The sequence below is a fragment of the Hyaena hyaena genome, unplaced genomic scaffold (assembly GCF_003009895.1).
Source record: "Hyaena hyaena isolate Hyena2069 unplaced genomic scaffold, ASM300989v1 scaffold_167, whole genome shotgun sequence".
Classification (NCBI taxonomy): Eukaryota; Metazoa; Chordata; class Mammalia; order Carnivora; family Hyaenidae; genus Hyaena; species Hyaena hyaena.
This window is the reverse complement of record NW_024080798.1, coordinates 71,839-90,272: the sequence shown is the minus strand read 5'-3', so window position 1 is coordinate 90,272 and position 18,434 is coordinate 71,839. Positions and strand designations below refer to the sequence as shown.

At 44.7% G+C, this 18,434-nt stretch overlaps 1 protein-coding gene across 1 annotated transcript; it reads left to right on the top strand.

Moving 5' to 3' along the window:
* Positions 1 to 1,953: 1,953 nt before the first annotated feature.
* On the top strand, positions 1,954 to 17,890 carry PSMD6 (proteasome 26S subunit, non-ATPase 6). Its single transcript, XM_039240059.1, has 8 exons — positions 1,954 to 2,169; positions 2,799 to 3,004; positions 6,347 to 6,492; positions 6,747 to 6,966; positions 7,069 to 7,177; positions 12,802 to 12,970; positions 17,472 to 17,549; positions 17,689 to 17,890. Exons 1-8 carry the CDS (start codon positions 2,025 to 2,027, stop codon positions 17,783 to 17,785), a joined length of 1,170 nt encoding a protein of 389 aa, XP_039095990.1. The 5' UTR covers positions 1,954 to 2,024; the 3' UTR covers positions 17,786 to 17,890.
* The last annotated feature ends 544 nt before the right edge of the window (positions 17,891 to 18,434 follow it).

The window sequence follows — 18,434 nt, the reverse complement described above, 5'->3', positions numbered from 1 at the left end:
TTTTTTAAAAGGGGCGCCTGGGTGGCTCAGTCAGCTGATCGTCTGACTCTTGATTTTGGCTCAGGTCATGATCCCAGGTCTTGGGATCCACCTCTGCACTAGAAGCAGGCTGAGCATGGAGCCTGCTTGGGATTCCCTGTCTTCTGCCCCTCTCCCCAGATCACACTCTTGCTCTCTCTCCAAAATAAAACAACGACAACAACAACAACAAAAACCCAACGGAATCCTATGTGGTCATTAGAGGTGATCATGTGAATCCGTGTTTACCGGCATGGAAAGGGATCTACAGTAAGTGGTGGATCGAACAGTATAGAGCCATCCTGTTAATATAGCTACGTAAGTTTCAGTGATGCTAAGAGTCTCTAGAAATAAGTTACACAAGGGGAGGGCCTAGAACAGCACCTGGTACTTTGCAACCAGACAATAATATCTGTTGAATGAATGAATGATGGTTCAGAAAGTGCTTCACTGTAAGTTTAACGTGATGAAGCGCTAGTAATTTTTTTGTGTTCTTTGTATTTTCCCTATCATTTGGGGAGGTCTTCAAATGCTTTTTACCAAAGCAAGTAAGTTATAAAAAATGTGTGGTCTAATGCCTACTGCTGTCCCAAATTTTCACTGGCTATATAAACTGGTTCAATTCTTGTGGAAAGCCATGTGACATTACATTTTTAAAACTCACGGAACGTTCCTTCCCTTTGTCTATTAATCCTGCGTGGGAATGTAACTGAGAAAAATATCAAATGACCTATGCACAAAAGGATGTTCATCCCAGTTGTTTTATAGTTATTTTTTTAATATTTATTTGAGAGAGAGAGAGAGAGAACATGAGTGGGAGAGGGGCAGAGAGAGAGGGAGACACAGAATCTAAAGCAGCCTCCAGGCTCTGAGCTGTCAGCACAGACCCTGACGCAGGGCTTGAACTCAGGGACCAGGAGATTATGACCTGAGACCAGTGCTTACCTGTCTGAGCCACCTAGATGTCCATCTCGGTTTTTACAGTAGGAAAATAACAACCATGGGGCGCCTGGGTGGCTTAGTCGGTTAAGCGTCCGACTTTCGCTTAGGTCATGATCTCGCGGTTCGTGGGTTCGGGCCCCGCGTCGGGCTCTGTGCTGACTGCCAGCTCAGAGTCTGGAGCCTGTTTCAGTCTGTGACTCCCTCTCTCTCTGACCCTCCCCTGCTCACACCGTCTCTCTCTCTCTCTCCTAGAAATAAATAAACTATTTTAAAAAAGAAAAGAAAAAAAAAGAAAATAACAACCATGGCTGACCTCACGAAGGGAAGAGTGAAAGTAAATTATGGCAAATTCACCAGATGGAATTTCATGTGACCAGTACCGAGTCTGAAGACACTGTAGCAACATGAACAAAAAGAGTCTGAGAATGCAGCGGTGTAATGGTTTAAATGATGCATAAACAAAACGTTAATGTTGTTGTATTACGGCTGGATTTCGGGGTGCCATTTCCTTAGACGAGAGGAAAGAACGTGGGTGTTGCAGCCGTGGACAGAGGTTTTCCCCCTGACTGCTGAATAGCTGATACACAGCCTTACTCAGGTAGAGTATGGAGGCCACACATTTTGGTGTTTGTTTTTATTGTTATTGTTATTGATGCTGATGGTGGTGGTAGTGGTGGTGATGATGATATTTTCAAAAATTTCAAAAGATTGCCAGCTCCTGTCACTGACGAAGGGGATGAAAAGTAGACTAGCTAAAAAGGGAGGGAGGGAGAGGTTCGGAAAGTCGAACTTGGCAGTTGGGCCTCTAGCATACTGTGACCGGAGGGGGCCGAAAGCGAGGGAAAGCCTTTTGTGACCACACGAGGGCGCCGGCGCTCACGCCGGGTGAAGTGTTCCATAGCGCGTCCAGCAGAGGGCGCCGCTGGCGGAGGCTGAGCCGGGACCGGAAGCCGGGCGGGAGGCTGCCGGGCGCCCTCGCCGACTGCTCCCGCTTCCGCTGCCGCAGCCGCCGCGGGTCAGCGCCGGCTAGTCGCCCGCCGTCCGCCGCTGCCGCCGCCGCCGAGATGCCGCTGGAGAACCTCGAGGAGGAGGGTCTCCCCAAGAACCCCGACCTGCGCATCGCGCAGCTGCGGTTCCTGCTCAGCCTGCCCGAGCACCGCGGGGACGCGGCCGTGCGCGACGAGCTGATGGCGGCCGTCCGGGACAATAGTGAGGCCCGCGCGAGCGCCGAGTCAGCGGCCTAGGCCCGGGCGGGCCCCGCGCCCCGGAGCCCGCGGGCCTGTTCCCGGAAGGGGCTCGGGGCGCCCTGTGCCGGGCCCCCGCAGGCCAGGCTCGCCTTCTCGGTGTCTCGGGACGTTGTCTCGCGGGGGTGGGGGGTTGGGGGGTGCCCTCGCGGCCCCCCCTGCCGTGCTCTCGGAGGGGACTGCGTGCGGGGCGGCCCTTGGCGTCGGAAGGCAGCCTGGGGGCGCAGGTCCCGAGGTGCCGGGCTGCGGGCCAGGCACACGGGAAAGGCTCTGGACGTGCGGTCTTTGGCAGCCCTGCAGGCGGGGGAGTCTGGGGTCGCGGAGCCGTGCCTCGCAGGCCGTGGCCCCCGGGCCCTGTAGCCTCACACAGACCTGGCGGAGTGTGTGTGCAGACTGGCTCCCTTTCGCTGTTTGGAGGCTTGTGTGGGACAGAAGCGATCAGGAGGCAGCCAGGATTGCCCTGGGCCCCGCCGGCCTCTGTCCCCAGGCCTTCCCGGTGATGGGGAGGAGCGTGGCGGGCGAGCCCCCAGGGTGTGGGCGACAGGAAGTCACCCGAAGTCACTCCTAAGTCACATCCCTCTTTCTGGCTCTCAGACATGGCTCCTTACTACGAAGCCCTGTGCAAATCCCTCGACTGGCAGATGGATACGGACCTGCTCAGTAAAATGAAGAAGGCGAATGAGGAAGAGCTGAAACGTTTGGACGAGGAGCTGGAAGACGCAGAGAAGAATCTGGGAGAGAGCGAGATCCGGGATGCCATGATGGCGAAGGCCGAGTACCTGTGCCGGATAGGCGACAAGGTGAGCCGAGGCGGTGCCTCGCCGCCCCCCACCCCCCCAATAGTCGCAGGTAAGCGCTGTTCTAGGTTCTAGGTCTCGCTTAAAAAATTAACTCCCCCCTTCTATAGCCACAAGTAAACACTATTCTAGGTTAATCATGTCTCACTTACAATACGAAGGTGATGTCCTTAGCTGGCCTAGTGAATGAGCACAAAATCGAGTGAAGAAGTTTCACTGCTACACGCTGTCAGGTGTGTGGCGTCTCTCCGGCCAGGAAAGGTGCAAGTGCAGGTGCAGACCCTCGGGTTTACCGCTTTGACAAAAATGGGATCGTTCGTAGTAGTGGCCTTTCTCACCTCGGTTGGAAAGCTCCGGCTCTTCTGGTGACTTTAAGAAATTATTATTTTTTGTAGAAGTAATTGTCTCCTTATAAGAAACTGAACATTACAGTTAATGCTGGAGTTCTATTTGATTTCTCTTCTTTCTCTGCCTCCTGAAAGGTCTCCTTTAGAAATTGGGTAGTATTATGTTTACAAAAAAACTTTTTAGGGGCACCTGGGTGGCTCAGTCGGTTGAGCATCCGGCTTCTATTCAGGGCATGATCTCCTGGTTCGTGGGGTTGAGCCCCATGTTGAGCTCTGTGCTGACAGCTCCGAGCCTGGAGCCTGTTTCAGATTCTGTGTCTCCCCCTCTCTCTGCCTCTCTCCTGTTTGTTCTCTCTCCTCTCTCTCTCTCTCTCTCTCTCTCTCTCTCTCAAAATAAACATTTAAGAAAAAATTAAAAACTTTTTAGGGGCATCTGGCTGGCCCCATGGAGCATGGGACCCTTGCTCTCAAGGTTGTGAGTTTGAGCCCCCGTAGAGATGACTTACATTGGTTTAAATAAATGGGATCTTAGCGTAGTCATGTTGTCCTGTTTACTTTTCCATTTGGCATTACGTCGTCGTGTTTCCATGTTAAGGTCCGTAAACCTTGCTCATTCTGGCTGACTGCTAGCTAGTCGTCCGCTGTAGGGCTGTGCCACAGCTTCCTTGGCTCAGCTGCCATAAGTGGCCGTGTGTGTCCTTGCCAGCTGTTTGTGCTGGCTGTGCCTCCTTGTGTGTGCACACGCATGTTCTCTGGAGTATATTGTGGGACATGAAATTCTTGGGACAAGGAAGGATTTTTGTCTTCCTACGTGTGGCTAGTTCTTTCACGTATCAGGCCACCTGATTTCTTCTTTCCTATCGGTGCATGAGAAGAATACCTACAGGTACTGGGTCTTTTGAATTTTTAATTTAGCAGCTGTGCTAACATTGGGTATGAGAATGGGCTTTGAATGTCATTAAATTTAAGCCGGGCATCCTGAAGTATTTAGATGACAGATGTTGTGGCATCAGTAGAAAACAGTGGAATAGTTTGGGTTCTTGGATCAGATTGCCTGGCTTAGATTCTGGTGTCAGTAATTACAATTTACTGAACCCTCCATTTCCTCATCTGTAAAATGGGGATAACAACAGTTTGTACTTATGAGGATGAAAGATGGGGACAGAGAGCTTAGCCTAGTACCTGGGACAGAGTGCTTAAATGTAATGATAAGAATTACTGTTACTTTAGGTTTAAAGCCAGTTTTTTCTTAGATAAATTTAATATCTGGTCACTAAAAATTTGGAAAATTCACAACAGTTTAAAAATAGTTCATAGTTTGTTTTTCTCAGTTGTGTGAGTTGGTTTCAAAGAGGATATGTTATTACACGTGAATGAGAAACTTAAAGCTTTTGATTCTGGACTTGAGTTTCAGGGAGGACGTGGTTGAGTCAACATCAGCGGTTATACATTGGTGATGTGCTCATATCATTTTCCTAGTTTATTAAGTAAGTTTGTTTTGTTTTTTCCCTCCCATTTACTCTCATTTTTAAAAAATGTTTATTTTTTGGGGGTGGGGAGAACGTGAGCAGGGGAGGGGCAGAGAGGGAGGGAGAGAGAATCCCAAGCAGGCTCTGCACTGTCAGCACAGAGCCCAACTGGGACCTCGAACTCATGAACCTTGAGATCATGGCCTGAGCCAAAATCATAGGTCAGTCACTTAACTGAGCTACCTGGGCGCCCCTACTCTCATGTTTAATGTATGATTTACTCTTATTTAATGGATTTTTATTATTCACTGTGTTACCGTTGATTACAGTTCTTATTCTTTATGGAGCTCATTTTGTTACCCTTGTGTTAGCAGAAGCTCTTCAAGAAGGTTTCTTTGTCTGACATCTCCTTGGTCATCCTTATTTTCTCATACCACAGGATGTTACAGGCTCACCTGTTATTTTTACTCTCCAAACCTGGACTCATCCGTTTCTCAGGGTAGGAAGGGATTGTACTTAGAAACCAAGAGCTGAGTGTCTGCTGTGCCCATTACTATCTTGCTAGCTCCAAGTATTAATTTATTAGGTGTAATTTATAATTACATAAAATAAGGCCAGACACATACTAAGAAGTACCAAGTATAGGGACGCCTGGCTGGCTTAGTGGGTTAAGTGGCTGATTTCGGTTACGTTTATGGTCTCAGCGTTTATGAGTTTGAGCCCCATGTCGGGCTGTGCGTTGTCAGAATAAAGCCCAGTTTGGATGCTCTGCCCTTCTCCCTCTTGCACACACACTGGTGCCCTCTCTCTCAGAGATAAACATTAAAACAAAACAAGTACTAAGTATAAACAAATGATTTTATTCATGTTTGAGTTTTTAAAGCCATAGAAACATTTTAGAGGCCCCTGCATGGCTCAGTCGGTTAAGAGTCTGGCTCTAGATTTCAGCTCAGGATGTGATCTCACGGTTAGTGAATTTAAGCCCTGCGTTGAGTTTTAAGGGGGCAGTGTGGATCCCTCTTGGGATTCTCTCTCCCTCTCTCTCTGCGCTTCCCCAGCTCGTGTTCTCTTTCAAAGTACATAAACTTAAAAAACAAAACATTTTATTCCACAGTGCTTTAATCTAAAATTGTATAGTTAAATACTCCTTTGTATTCTCATAGTCGATGATTAAGGGAAAGTTTTCATCACCTTTTAAGTAGTGTGATAATTTACAATAAAGTAGTGTTCTCTAATTAAGGGGGAAATACTGAAAATGTGGAGCAAAGAATATTGAAACAATTGTATTTTTCTTCCGTTATTTTTTATAGTGTTAAGTATATGCCTGGGCATATATTTGATGTATTTTTTCTACAAGTGGAGAGAGAAGTACAATGAACCCCATGCAGTTATCACCCATTTCGCCAGTCACCAGTTTGTGGTGCTCTCATTTTATCCCTGCTCCTATCCCTTGTTAAGAAAATTCCAGACAGCTGATAGCTTTTGAAACTTTTAACTTTTCTCACCGGTTGTCTTGCTTCTGTTGACAGGAGGGTGCTCTGACAGCCTTTCGCAAGACTTATGACAAAACCGTGGCCTTGGGGCACCGGCTGGATATTGTGTTTTATCTTCTTAGGATTGGCTTATTTTATATGGATAATGATCTCATCACACGAAACACAGAGAAGGCCAAAAGGTACTTTTTAACGATGGGGATATATTACCTTTCAATTATGTTATAAATATAAGAGACTGATATAAGAAATTTGCCTCTTTCACTTAAAACTAATAAATTGGGTCAAATGATGCAAGTATTTATTTAGTAAAATATTTTCTTTAAATATTTCCTTTTGATTCGAGTTGTTGTTTTCTCTTTGAAAATAACACGGAATGGATAAAAAGTGGCCTTGTCTGTTTCCAGATTGTGACCTTACTATTTTTTATTTGTAGCTTAATAGAGGAAGGAGGAGATTGGGACAGAAGAAACCGCCTAAAAGTATACCAAGGTCTTTACTGTGTGGCTATTCGGGATTTCAAACAGGCAGCCGAACTCTTCCTTGACACAGTGTCCACATTCACATCCTATGAACTTATGGATTATAAAACCTTCGTGACTTACACGGTCTATGTCAGCATGATTGCCTTAGAAAGACCGGATCTCAGGGAAAAGGTAACGCCTGAGTCTTTACTACTCCTATTTAAGAATCACTCCCTGCTTTTCTAGCTCAAGTACCCATGAAAACACACATTTGTGTTTCTCTTCCATCTGTAGGTGATTAAGGGCGCAGAGATCCTGGAGGTGCTGCACAGTCTTCCTGCCGTCCGGCAGTATCTGTTTTCCCTCTACGAATGTCGTTACTCGGTGTTCTTCCAGTCCTTAGGTGAGGATGGAGCTGCTTGTGTCGGTTTCCTGTCTTCCTCTCAATCCCGACCCGGTGTGCAGCTAACTAAGATGATTATTCGTGCATGTGGTTCCACTGCCCGTAGCTGCAGGTCTGTGGTCAGTGTGGCTCATGTCTTGCCCCTGTTGTTTAGGGGGTGGGGTTAGCAGACTGTGACTTGTTTTTACATATCTCAATAGGCAGCATTGATGTTCATATTGTTAAAGGTATGCTTCAGAAATGTTTTTTAAGTTTATTTTGAGAGAGTGCACCTGTGCTGGGGGTGGGGTGGGGGGGGTGAATAATACCAAGCAGGCTCCACGCCCAGCACAGATCCTGATGTGAGACTCTATCTCTGTGACATCATGACCTGAGCTCCTGTTTCAAATTTTTTTGAAGAACAGAGACAGAGGGCTTTGTGCCTCAGGGGCTTCAAAATGTTCACTATCTGGCTCTTTGCTGAGGAAGTTTGCTAGACCCCTGGTTTAGTCTTAAGGGGGGGTAAGTTAGAAGTGAGCACATAGTTAGAAGTATTGAGTTTTACGGGAAAGATGTGAGGAATCCTTCATTTCCTGTTGGGTTAATACTGAGCCTTGAATTAAGCAGTGAGTTATTCTGTATGCACTGTGGCCGTCTTTGTGCTGATCTGCCGATCATTTTCAAGGGCTGGTGGTATCCCTCCAAAAGCAGTTCAGTGATCCTGCCCAAACTTGCTTGCTTTTCCTGTTGTCCCCCTCCTTCATGGTCATTTGGTTTTCTGTTGATGAGCACAAATTAGTAAGATGATAAAAAAAAAATGCCTTGCCTTGCATCAAGTCAACTCAGAGGTCCTTCCTAAATGATTTTCCTGAAATTTGAAGAGCTTGGCATTGATATGTTTCCTTGTTGATGCCGCAAATTCCAGAAAGTATTTAGTTAAATAGATAGCCTTGGGGTGGGACTCCCATCCATGCCAATTTTTGAAGTGGGTTTTGGCCCCATGTTTATGGAGTGCTTTCTGTATGCATTAAAAGTTAGGCTGCTTTATGAGGATTTGTGCATCCTACCCTGTGTAACACGGAAACAGCCATTAGTGTGATGCATTCCCTGCGCGGCCTCACCTTCTCATGCACACTCGCTCAGGTGTGTTTGCACACAGGTCGTACTGCAAAAGGATCTTTCTTCCTTTTTCATGCTTGTGGATCTGGTCTTTATTGTGCTTAAATGCGGGGCCTCTCCCTTCTTCAGTCAGAATGAATTCCTTCCCTGCATTCCTGAGGAGCTCTTATTTTATGCCCCTTCCTCTTTTTACAGAGATATAAATTACATACCATAAAATTCACCCATTTCAAGTATGAAATTTGGTGGCTTTATTGACAAGGTTGTGCAGTCATCATTAATTCCTCAACATCTTCACACTCTGAAAGGAAATCCGTACGCATTGAGCAGTCACTTCCCGTTCCTCCCCAGCTACCCCTAATCTTTCTGTCTCCATGGATTTGCATATTCTTACTCTGCTGTTTCATATAAATGGCATCAATCACACGCAGCACGTTGTGTCTGGTTTCCTTTGCCCATTTCATGAGTCCTCCATGTTGTGGCATAGATACACCAGCGCCCCGTTTAGTTTTGTGGCTGAATGATACTCCTGTGTGGAGAGACTCTGTTTCTTTTTCTTTTTTCTTTTTTTTTAATGTTTTATTTATTTCTAGGAGAGAGAGAGAGAGACAGCGTGAGCAGGGGAGGGTCAGAGAGAGAGGGAGTCACAGACTGAAACAGGCTCCAGGCTCTGAGCTGGCAGTCAGCACAGAGCCCGACGCGGGGCTCGAACCCACGAACTGCGAGATCATGACCTGAGCAAAAGTCAGACGCTTAACCGACTAAGCCACCCAGGTGCCCCAGAGAGACTCCGTTTCTAAAATCCTTCATCAGTTGATGGACATTGGGTTGTCTCTCCTTTTCATCTGTGATGGGCATTTGTGTGTGTTTTGTGTAGACCTGTGTTTCCCTTTCTCACCTGTGTAGATATACTTAATAGTGAAACTCCTGGATAATAGGGTAACTCTTTAATTTTTCAGGAACTGCTAAGCTGTTTTCCAAAGCAGCTGTACCATTTTAAGTTTCTACCAGCAGCTGTGAGTTTGTTTCCTCACATCCAGTACTTGTTACTGTGTCTTTTTGATTATTGGCATCTTGATGGGTATTGAGGTGTTTTTGACATTTCTCTGCCTCTGATCTCTCTGATCTTGAACCTCTTGCGTGCTTACTGGTCATATGCCCCATTTTTATAATAGCACATTATTTGGTTCTTCCTTGCAGCTTATCCCTTCTGCTAACTAGAATTATTGGGAGATTGGTTTTTTTTAATCTTCATAATGAACTTGACCACCAGTACATGCACAGTGCTCTGTGCAAATGTCTGTTGCACTAATGAAATCAGTAATTTAACAAAAAACTGAAGAAAAAATACTGTCCTAGTATATGAAATTGATGGCTTTGGAAACTGAATGATGAAGGTATTAACCTCCTTTGCTCCCCATCTCTAATGGCACTTTTTTTTTTTAAAATAGTTCATTGTCAAGTTGGTTTCCATATTACATCCAGTGCTCATCCCGACAAGTGCCCTCCTCCATGCCCATCACCCATTTCCCCCTCTCCCCCAGCTCCCCTCAGTTCTCAGTATTTGAGAGTCTCTTATGGTTTGCCTCCCTCCCTCTCTTTAACTATTTTTTCCCCTTCCCCTCCCCCATGGTCCTCTGTTAAGTTTCTCCTGTTCCACATATGAGGGAAAACACGGTGTCTGTCCTTCTCTGCCTAATGGCACTCTTTTATGTAAACACTGTTGATGACCATTTTTATCTCTACCAAATTAACACCTTTTCCAGATACTTTAAAGGCCAGAAGACAGGATGGTTAAATTTGCTTTGATGACCAAGTCGTTATTTGTACCATTTCTTCTCTCTAGGATAGTGAGACATGTAGGGTTTATTGGGTTTTGTGAGCCTTTTTGCTTCTCCAGGTGTTCATTGTGTGTGTTTTACAGTGTTTTGTTTGAAAAAGGAAACTGCATCTTTTTCTAGATAACATGCAATGTTTTTAAAATTAAAAACAAAATCCTAAATCCTATTCCCGAATCCATACATGTGTTCACTCATGAAATTCTTCCAAAGAGAATCATTTTATATAGCTTTCCAAATCTTTTATTCATTCAAATGTACTTTAACAAGTGGAAAACAACATACCAAAAACCAAGGTTACACATATGCATAGAGAAATTTCAAACAGTGTCATTTAAAGAAGAAAAAGGCTCTCCCTCACAGATGCTTGCCAGGGTCCTTTCTCTAGACATGTTTGCTGCTGTCTGGTTTCCCACGTGTCCTTCTGGGACATTTGTCTCCAGAGGTACAGGCACGTAACACCACCGCTAAACTTACTTGGGTGTAGTTTACATGCTGTTTTCTAAGTAGCTTTTTTTTTTTACTCTTCACAGTATAATGTGAATATCTTTTCATGTCTCTATGAAAATAGTTGGTCATTGAATCAGTGAGTATTTGTAAGTAGCCATCACGTATCAGACGCTGCATTTGTAGCTCCTTGGAGGTTCTGGTTACCCTTTTAAAAGACCTTCTATTTCCCTGTGTTGGATGTGCCATAATTTGTGCTCTACTGAAACAAAAATTATGCTGTTGACAGTTTTCTCCTGTTGTGAGCAACTCTGTTTTGAACATTCTCTTATAATTCGTTTTTTCTATTTCCACTTGTTTCCTTAGGAAAAAATCCAAGAAAATGAATTTTACCAAGTGTAAACACAAATCTCCATCACTGTTGCCCTGCAGACATATGGTGCCAGTGTACATTTACCCAACATTTTTATTGAAGTGACGCCGACATACCATGTCAATTTCAGGTGTTCAGCATAGTGACTTAATGTTTATATACATTGTGAAATGATCACCATACAAATCTCATTACTGTCTGTCACCATACAAAGTTTTAATACATTACTGTGTTCCCTGTCCTCATGATTTATTTTATGTATAGACCATTTCTACTCTCTATTTACATCATTTGAAGAGATCCTGTCCCCTGGCCCCCGTTCTCTTAGCCAGTCTGAGAGGAGGAAAATAATTACTTTGATACTTTATTCGTTTCTTGCTTGTTTTCAGGGACAGTTTTTTTTAACTCTTCAGTCGTCTTTTAAATGGCATATAAGTCATAGAAGACGTTTTATGTTAGGCTTATGGATGTGACCCATCCTGACCAACAGTTTTCTTCCCTTTCTCTTCCCTAGGTTTTCTTGATGTATTTTCCAGTTTTACTGAGATACGACATGTAATAACGTATAAGCTTAAGCTGTACAACATAATGACTTGATATTTATGCATTTATTTTATTCTTCATGTGAATTAGCATTTTGTTTTACGGCCCTTGATTTCCATGTTGATAAATCATGTGTTGCCTCACTCCTCCTCCTCTCCTTTGACGTCTACCAGCCTTTGCCTCACGCCCCATCTTTGTTCTCTCGAACAATACCACACCTTTGTTTTCCTGAGACCTACCACCTCATCCTTTGTTAGACCTCTCAGTGACTGCCTCGGACTTGGTCATTGTTCCTGTCTCTGTCTTCATTCTGTCATCAAGTACATCTGGATGGCAGTGATTTCCACATTCATGTCTCCAGCCTCAGACTCTACAGTGAGCGCCAGACCCATGCCTAAATGTGTCCATGGCGTCTTCACTTGCATGTCTAATAGGTGAATCCACAGGAATACTGTGAATCTCCCTTTCCCTCCCCCTGCAAAAGGCCTCCCAAACCAGGAAACAAAACGGTTCTCCTTCTCCAGGGATTTGCATCTTGTCAAAGACGGGAACATTAAGTATATTTTTGAGTTTTTGGTCTTGCTCACCTTTCATCTCCCCGTAGCTGTCTCCATGCTTCTGTACTCTGAATCTGTCCTCCTCTCTATTCGGGGGCTGACCTGGCTCTCCCTGCCTTGGGACTTCTGCATTATTGGCATTGCTATGTGCCGCCTCCTGTTTGGCTGCTTCCTCAGAGGGGTTCCCTGTCTGCTCCAAACCACCGCAAGACCTCCTAGTCACTAGTGTATCAGTCTTTTTTTTTTATGTTTAATTTTGGAATAGAGACACTGAGCATGAGCAGGGGAGAGACAGAGAGAGAGACACACACACAGAATCTTAAGCAGGCTCCAGGCTCTGAGCTGTCAACATAGAGCCTGGTGCAGGGCTCGAGCTCACAGACTGCGAGATCATGACTTGAGCCGAAGTCAGACACTTCACCAACTGAGCCACCCAGGCGCCCCTCGCTCTTTTATTTTCTACATAGGATTTCTTATTCAAGAAGAATGTCTTGTGTATTCATCTATCTCTGCTCTTTGAAAACTTAGTTTCTGTGGCAGCAGGGATCTTGGCGTTTGGTTTACTGCCATAGCCTTACTCTTCAGAGCTGTGACATGTACTGGTTATGTAGTGAAATAGTTGTTTGTGTGGATTGCTCATTAGTATCCTATGTATATTTTACCTCTCCTAGTGACTTCTAAGAGCTCTTTATAATGAAGGCTGTTAATTCTTATGTTACAGATATGTTCTCTGGTTTCTCTCATAATTTGTCATCTTATTCATTGCAGCTGTTGTGGAACAGGAAATGAAAAAGGACTGGCTCTTTGCTCCTCATTATCGATACTACGTAAGAGAGATGAGAATTCATGCATACAGCCAGCTGCTGGAATCCTATAGGTCATTAACTCTTGGCTATATGGCAGAAGCCTTTGGTGTTGGTGTGGAATTCATTGATCAGTAAGTTTAATGACATTTAAGTTTATGTTAATGTAGATCTCTTAAAGTTATGTGTCAGCTTGTATGTTTTCTCCATTGACATTGCTTCCCTCAATTATAAAAAAGTCTGTCTTAAATATTATCAAAACAATCATCTGTCATTTCTGCCTTCATGACATGCCCCCTTTATTGACAGATGAGGATACGGAGTTGAGGTGAGGCTAAGTGATTTTGCAAAAGGTTGTAAGGAGCAGTTGTTATCACAGCAGCATTGGCTTCCTGCTCTGTGTACGACACGGCTGCTACCGTAGTGGCTCCGGTGTCTCTCGTACGTCTCACATTAAGGTCCAACCTTCTCCTAATGCCTCAGTTTTTTTGGCTACTGCTGCAATTCTGGTCACATTAGTTGTTAAAAAAAAAAAAAAAAATGGGACTTTTAGCCTTTGAATCAGTGATTCCTCAGATACTTGCTAAGCCATTATTCTGCGTTTAGCACGGTTTCAGGTCCTTGTTGTCATGGACTTTAATACTCTGGGGAGAGTTAGCAAGAAAACCAGTACATAAGGTAAACTGAGATAGAATCTGCAGAGATGATGGAACAGAAAGGTGCGTGGCTGCAGCGTATTGGGGGTTGAGGAGGCGCTGTGGAGAGGCAGGCAGCTGTTTGTGCGGGGCTTGGTAGGCCACGGTCTGGAGCTGCGGTTTTTTGTTTTTTTTTTTTTTTTTTAACATTTTTTTAATTTATTTCTAGGAGAGAGAGAGACAGCGTGAGCAGGGGAGGGTCAGAGAGAGAGGGAGTCACAGACTAAAACAGGCTCCAGGCTCTGAGCTGGCAGTCAGCACAGAGCCCGACGTGGGGCCCGAACCCACGAACCACGAGACCATGACCCAAGCGAAAGTCGGACGCTTAACCGACTAAGCCACCCAGGCGCCCCTGGAGCTGCGGTTTTAATCAAGGTCCTGTGGGGGCCTCAGGAGGATCTGAAGCGGAGAGTGATGTGGTTTCATGCTGTGTCACACACACACCCCCCACCCCCACCCAAGGGGGCCGGGGCACTAGTTGGGCTGTTGAGTACAGTAGCTCTTGGCCTGGATGGGGGTGGGAGGAGGACACCTTCAGAACATGTGCTGTCCTTAGGGGGTCTGGATCAAATACAGGTGCTTCCCAAATACAGGTCTTAGAAATGTTCACGATAGGCGACAGTGGCCCACAATGATAAATATGGTAACGTTAAATCATGTTTGCTATACATATTTCATTTAAAAAAGAAAATTCTTTTTTAGGGGTTTGATTTTTTGCATTTATAATGAAAAATTTCAAATATGTAGGAGATGTTAAGGGTTACAGTGTTGATCGTATAATTAACATTTTGTTATATGTGGTTAATTCCGTATCTGCACGTCGTTACGTTTCAACCACTTCAAAGTACGTTTCAGACACCAGTACGTTCCATCCCTAATCACTTCAGAGTGCATTGCAGTGTTTGTTCGTGGGCTTGTTTGGAGGTAATGTCTACATCTGGGTGAGAGAGGCACATCTTCAGGATGACCTAAGCTCCTCTACTGAGCCATGACTATCAGAAACCCCCTCATGTTCTTCCTTGGAAAGAAAAAAGGCCGTGATTGTTTTGTTTGCATTTTAAAGATTATCCTTACCAAAATAGAAGGCTGGGATGCCTGGGATGGTTTCGGTTCTGAATTGAACTTGTCTGTGAAATTCAAGTCTGGTCAGGACGGCCCAGGAGAGTTGGTTCCTGCAATGGGGGGTGGCCGTTATGAATGGGATTTTCAGGACTCGCTGGGGAAGGAGCGGCTTACCAAGGTGAGTAATGCGTGCAAGACCAGGGGGGCCTGGCTGCTTCCCGGTCTGCCCCTGAATAGCTGTGTGGCCTCGGTCTGATTCTGTCCCTTCCTCAGTTTCTTAACTGTGCCACGGAGGTGATCCGGCCTTCACTACTTGGGGCTGTTTGGGGCTCAAAATGAAATTGTGGATAAGGTGCAGTAAAGCAGCAGGAATGTGTCATTTAGTCATTGCGATGACCTGAATTCTAGATGGTGTATTTCAGACGCTATCTAACTCTTTCCTTCATGCTTCCAGACCAGCTCTAAAGGCAAAACACACAGCTCTAGTTGTTACCTAGGAAGGCCTGGTTTTAAATTTCTGACACCCAGTTCACATCTGGGTTTTCCTGGATTCTTTTTATTTCTCTCTTTAAGAAGGGTCTGAGTTACTAGTAAGTTACATCAGTCTTCCACTTCCTTAGGAACTGCTGGAGAATGGAAAGGGGCCATTATTTGAGGCAACACTACTCTGTTGGCAGGTTTAAGGGTAGAAACCCATGAACTGTGTTCCACCATTTTGTGTTGATAGGGCTTCTGTTTGAAACCTGGGATGCAGAGCTGGTTTTAGGTTATCTGTTCAGTAAGACCTCAGCCCATCATGCCTGCGTGCGCTCCGTGCTGGAGTCACGTGTGAGGGCTCGGGGAAGTCTTCACGGCTGGGAAGAGGAGTACATGTGGGATTGGCACAGAGGAGAGGAAGAGTGGCTTGAGTCTAAAGCAGGGAAATGGGACTTGAATGCAAACTTAGGGCCTCAGGAGAGAAGTTGTGTTGTTGTAACCAGCAGGGAGGCTGTGCCCAGATGATTCTTGTGGCGTAGTCCGAATGAGCATCCCTAGGAGTCCCCTGTATGTGATTCAAGTGCCTGCTAAACAGACATATCTACAGATGGCTTCTTGTGCCCCTTTAGACTTGATGTCATTGCATTTTTAAGATTTCGCTGGGGTGGCAAGGAAGAGGGGGTTTTCTCAGTGGAAGAAACGGCACCAAAAATACAGGAGCGTGTCTGAAAGCTCTACAGGAACGGAGACAAGCAGTGTGTTCAAAGCCAGGCTTGAGGAGTCAGCAGCTCATGTGGGGTCACGTCCGGGCACAGGTAAGGGAGGCTCTGAAGTCTGGGGGTGCTGGGAGTGGGAAGCAGCTTGGGCTTCCCCGGCCAGGCTCCGGGGTGAGCCATCTGTCCTGATGTCAGCACAGGGCATTTGGAGTCAGAGTTTGTCTCTAGAGCTTGTTTGTAAATCAGAGGTGCTTTCACAGGTTCCCCGTTTTGGATCTGGGTGGGACCATTAAGGCTGTGCCAGTGGTAAAGGCGTGTGTAAGTTTCTCTCTGAACCTCAGCCCCAGTGTAATAGTGTAAATGGGTTAGCAGCTACCTCTGGAAATGGAACTATTTCAGTATTTGGAAAATGAACACAAGTGAGTTTAGTCAGTTGGATCAGACAGATGTGAGTGTGCTGTGTTCTGCTAGCTGCACCTCTAGCTTAAAATCTTCCAACAGCTAGTATAGAAGGCAAAGTGGGTCTTTCACCACTGCCTGCCTGTGGCAGTTAGTTATGATACTTGATACTTTTAAAAGCACAAATCCAAGTAACACACTTTTTCATCTAATTATACCACTGGCTCTTCTGTCCGTGTGAGACCTCCCTCAGCACTGCATCACGCTTGCTTCTGCCCAGTGTGGTGGCAGCACAGCTTTGATTTATATTTTTAATGAGTTAAGTTGATCTTCCTTGTGTATATAACTCTGCCCACATTTTAATGAGCCATTTGTCGGATTGGTGGGTTTCTTTTTCCTAATTTACACTGCCAACATCTTCTGTCCATGTCGTTTAGTTAGTGACTTGGTTTTGGTGATGAGATCCTATGTAGAAATTCTCTTTACGGAACCAGGTTTATCAAGGGTTTTAAATATGGTTTCTGGGATTTGTCATAATTAGTTGCCTCGGCACCACTCTCAGCCAGCCTTTACTCGTGGATTTGAAATGGCACCTTTGTCAGAGATTTAAGATTTAGTCTCTTGTTGGTGTTCATGTGCTCGGATCAAGATGGGAGAGTAACTGGTCATAGGATTTTTATTTTAAAGGAGTCATCTTCCCATATATTCTCTTTGGTAGCATTGTAAAGTCTTTCATACAGCTTTTGGACATTTCTGAGCATTTACTTCTCGCTCGGTGTTGGTAGGCGATCTCCAACAGTGCTTCATTGCTCATGCTTGTCCTGTGTTACCGTGTTCTAGACAGCTGAAGTAGCTTCATTTTAAGGTTCGGGGTCATGACTGTATATAGTCAGAACTCCTTTGTCACAACAGACTAATAACCATCTGTGCATTGTTCATCCTAACTTAGCTGGGCATATTCTCAGGTTCACCTCCATGTTCACAAGGATTTTGAAAAACCTGAGTATCATCTGCTCTTGTTTTCATCAGGTGCCCCCTGCCCTCCAGTTTGCTTTTCTATTTCCAGGCTTTTCTCTGAAGATTTAAAGATGTGCTTATGAATAATTTCATTCACTCAATGTGAAATTTCTCATCTTTGCAGATGAGCCTACCATCTGCCACGCTCATATTGGAGGCAAACGAAGTGTCACCTGGACAGACCGTGGAAGCATGTATTTAGGGCAGTTTATTTTGTAAGAATTCCGTGTAAGGCTAACACTAATGCCTTTCCCCCCTCTTGTTCATAGGGAACTCTCCAGATTTATTGCTGCAGGGAGGCTACACTGCAAAATAGATAAAGTAAACGAAATCGTGGAAACGAACAGGTACTGTTATGTCTGTGAATTGTGTAGCAGAATAGGGGGTGGGCATTCTTAAGTGTTTTCCTTTAAAAGTAGGTCAGCTACTGTTATGGAGTAATGTGACTGGTAAATAATTCATTTTTTTTCTTGAATTTATTTATAGACCTGATAGCAAGAACTGGCAGTACCAAGAAACTATCAAGAAAGGAGATCTGCTACTAAACAGAGTTCAGAAACTTTCCAGAGTAATTAATATGTAAAACCATGTAAACGAAGGATTTCCTTTAGAGATAACGATTTGGAATTTTTATAGCTTACTACAGTTCAACTGTGTAGAATAAATACCGCATTGTTGTTTCTTTCAAGTAATTTTTTTCTTACGAAAAATACACTTTCATAGAGTAATCGTAATCGGAGATGATAGAGCCTGAGTTCAAATCTGAGCTTTTAAAATAGGGGTAAATATAAAAGTCTCCTGAATTTTAGAAAGAAGAGTACATACATGGGGTGCCTGAGTCGGTTAAGCATCTGATTTCAACTCAGGTCATGATCCTTGAGCCCCACGTTGGGCTTTGCACACACAGCTCCCTCTATGAAAATAAACAGAGTACACGTCATACAGAAGTCGGTGACTAAACGTAGTATATTCCCTGTAGTAGAAATATGTTTCTGAGGCTTTTCCACAGAGGATAAACCCTGGATTCCAGAATGTACCAATCTCCTCTGACAGTGATCAGAAAAAACCACCTATGTCGGTATTGGCAATGGGATCTGTTTTCCCCCAGCAAACCCCTACAAGTAAGGAAAACAAAGTTGTTCTATGTTTTTTTTTTTTTCCCTTAAATATAATTTAAACCCTGTGAGTCAGATGGGGGAGAAGTGCTAGGAAAAACGAAATCTAAAACCAGA

Excerpts from the sequence above, each read along its gene's own strand:
- PSMD6 (XM_039240059.1), top strand. The coding sequence starts at position 2,025 with ATGCCGCTGGAGAACCTCGAGGAGGAGGGTCTCCCCAAGAACCCCGAC. Across the intron at positions 2,170-2,798 it reads GGCGGCCGTCCGGGACAATA|ACATGGCTCCTTACTACGAA; the intron begins GTGAGGCCCGCG and ends TCTGGCTCTCAG. Across the intron at positions 6,967-7,068 it reads GACCGGATCTCAGGGAAAAG|GTGATTAAGGGCGCAGAGAT; the intron begins GTAACGCCTGAG and ends TTCCATCTGTAG.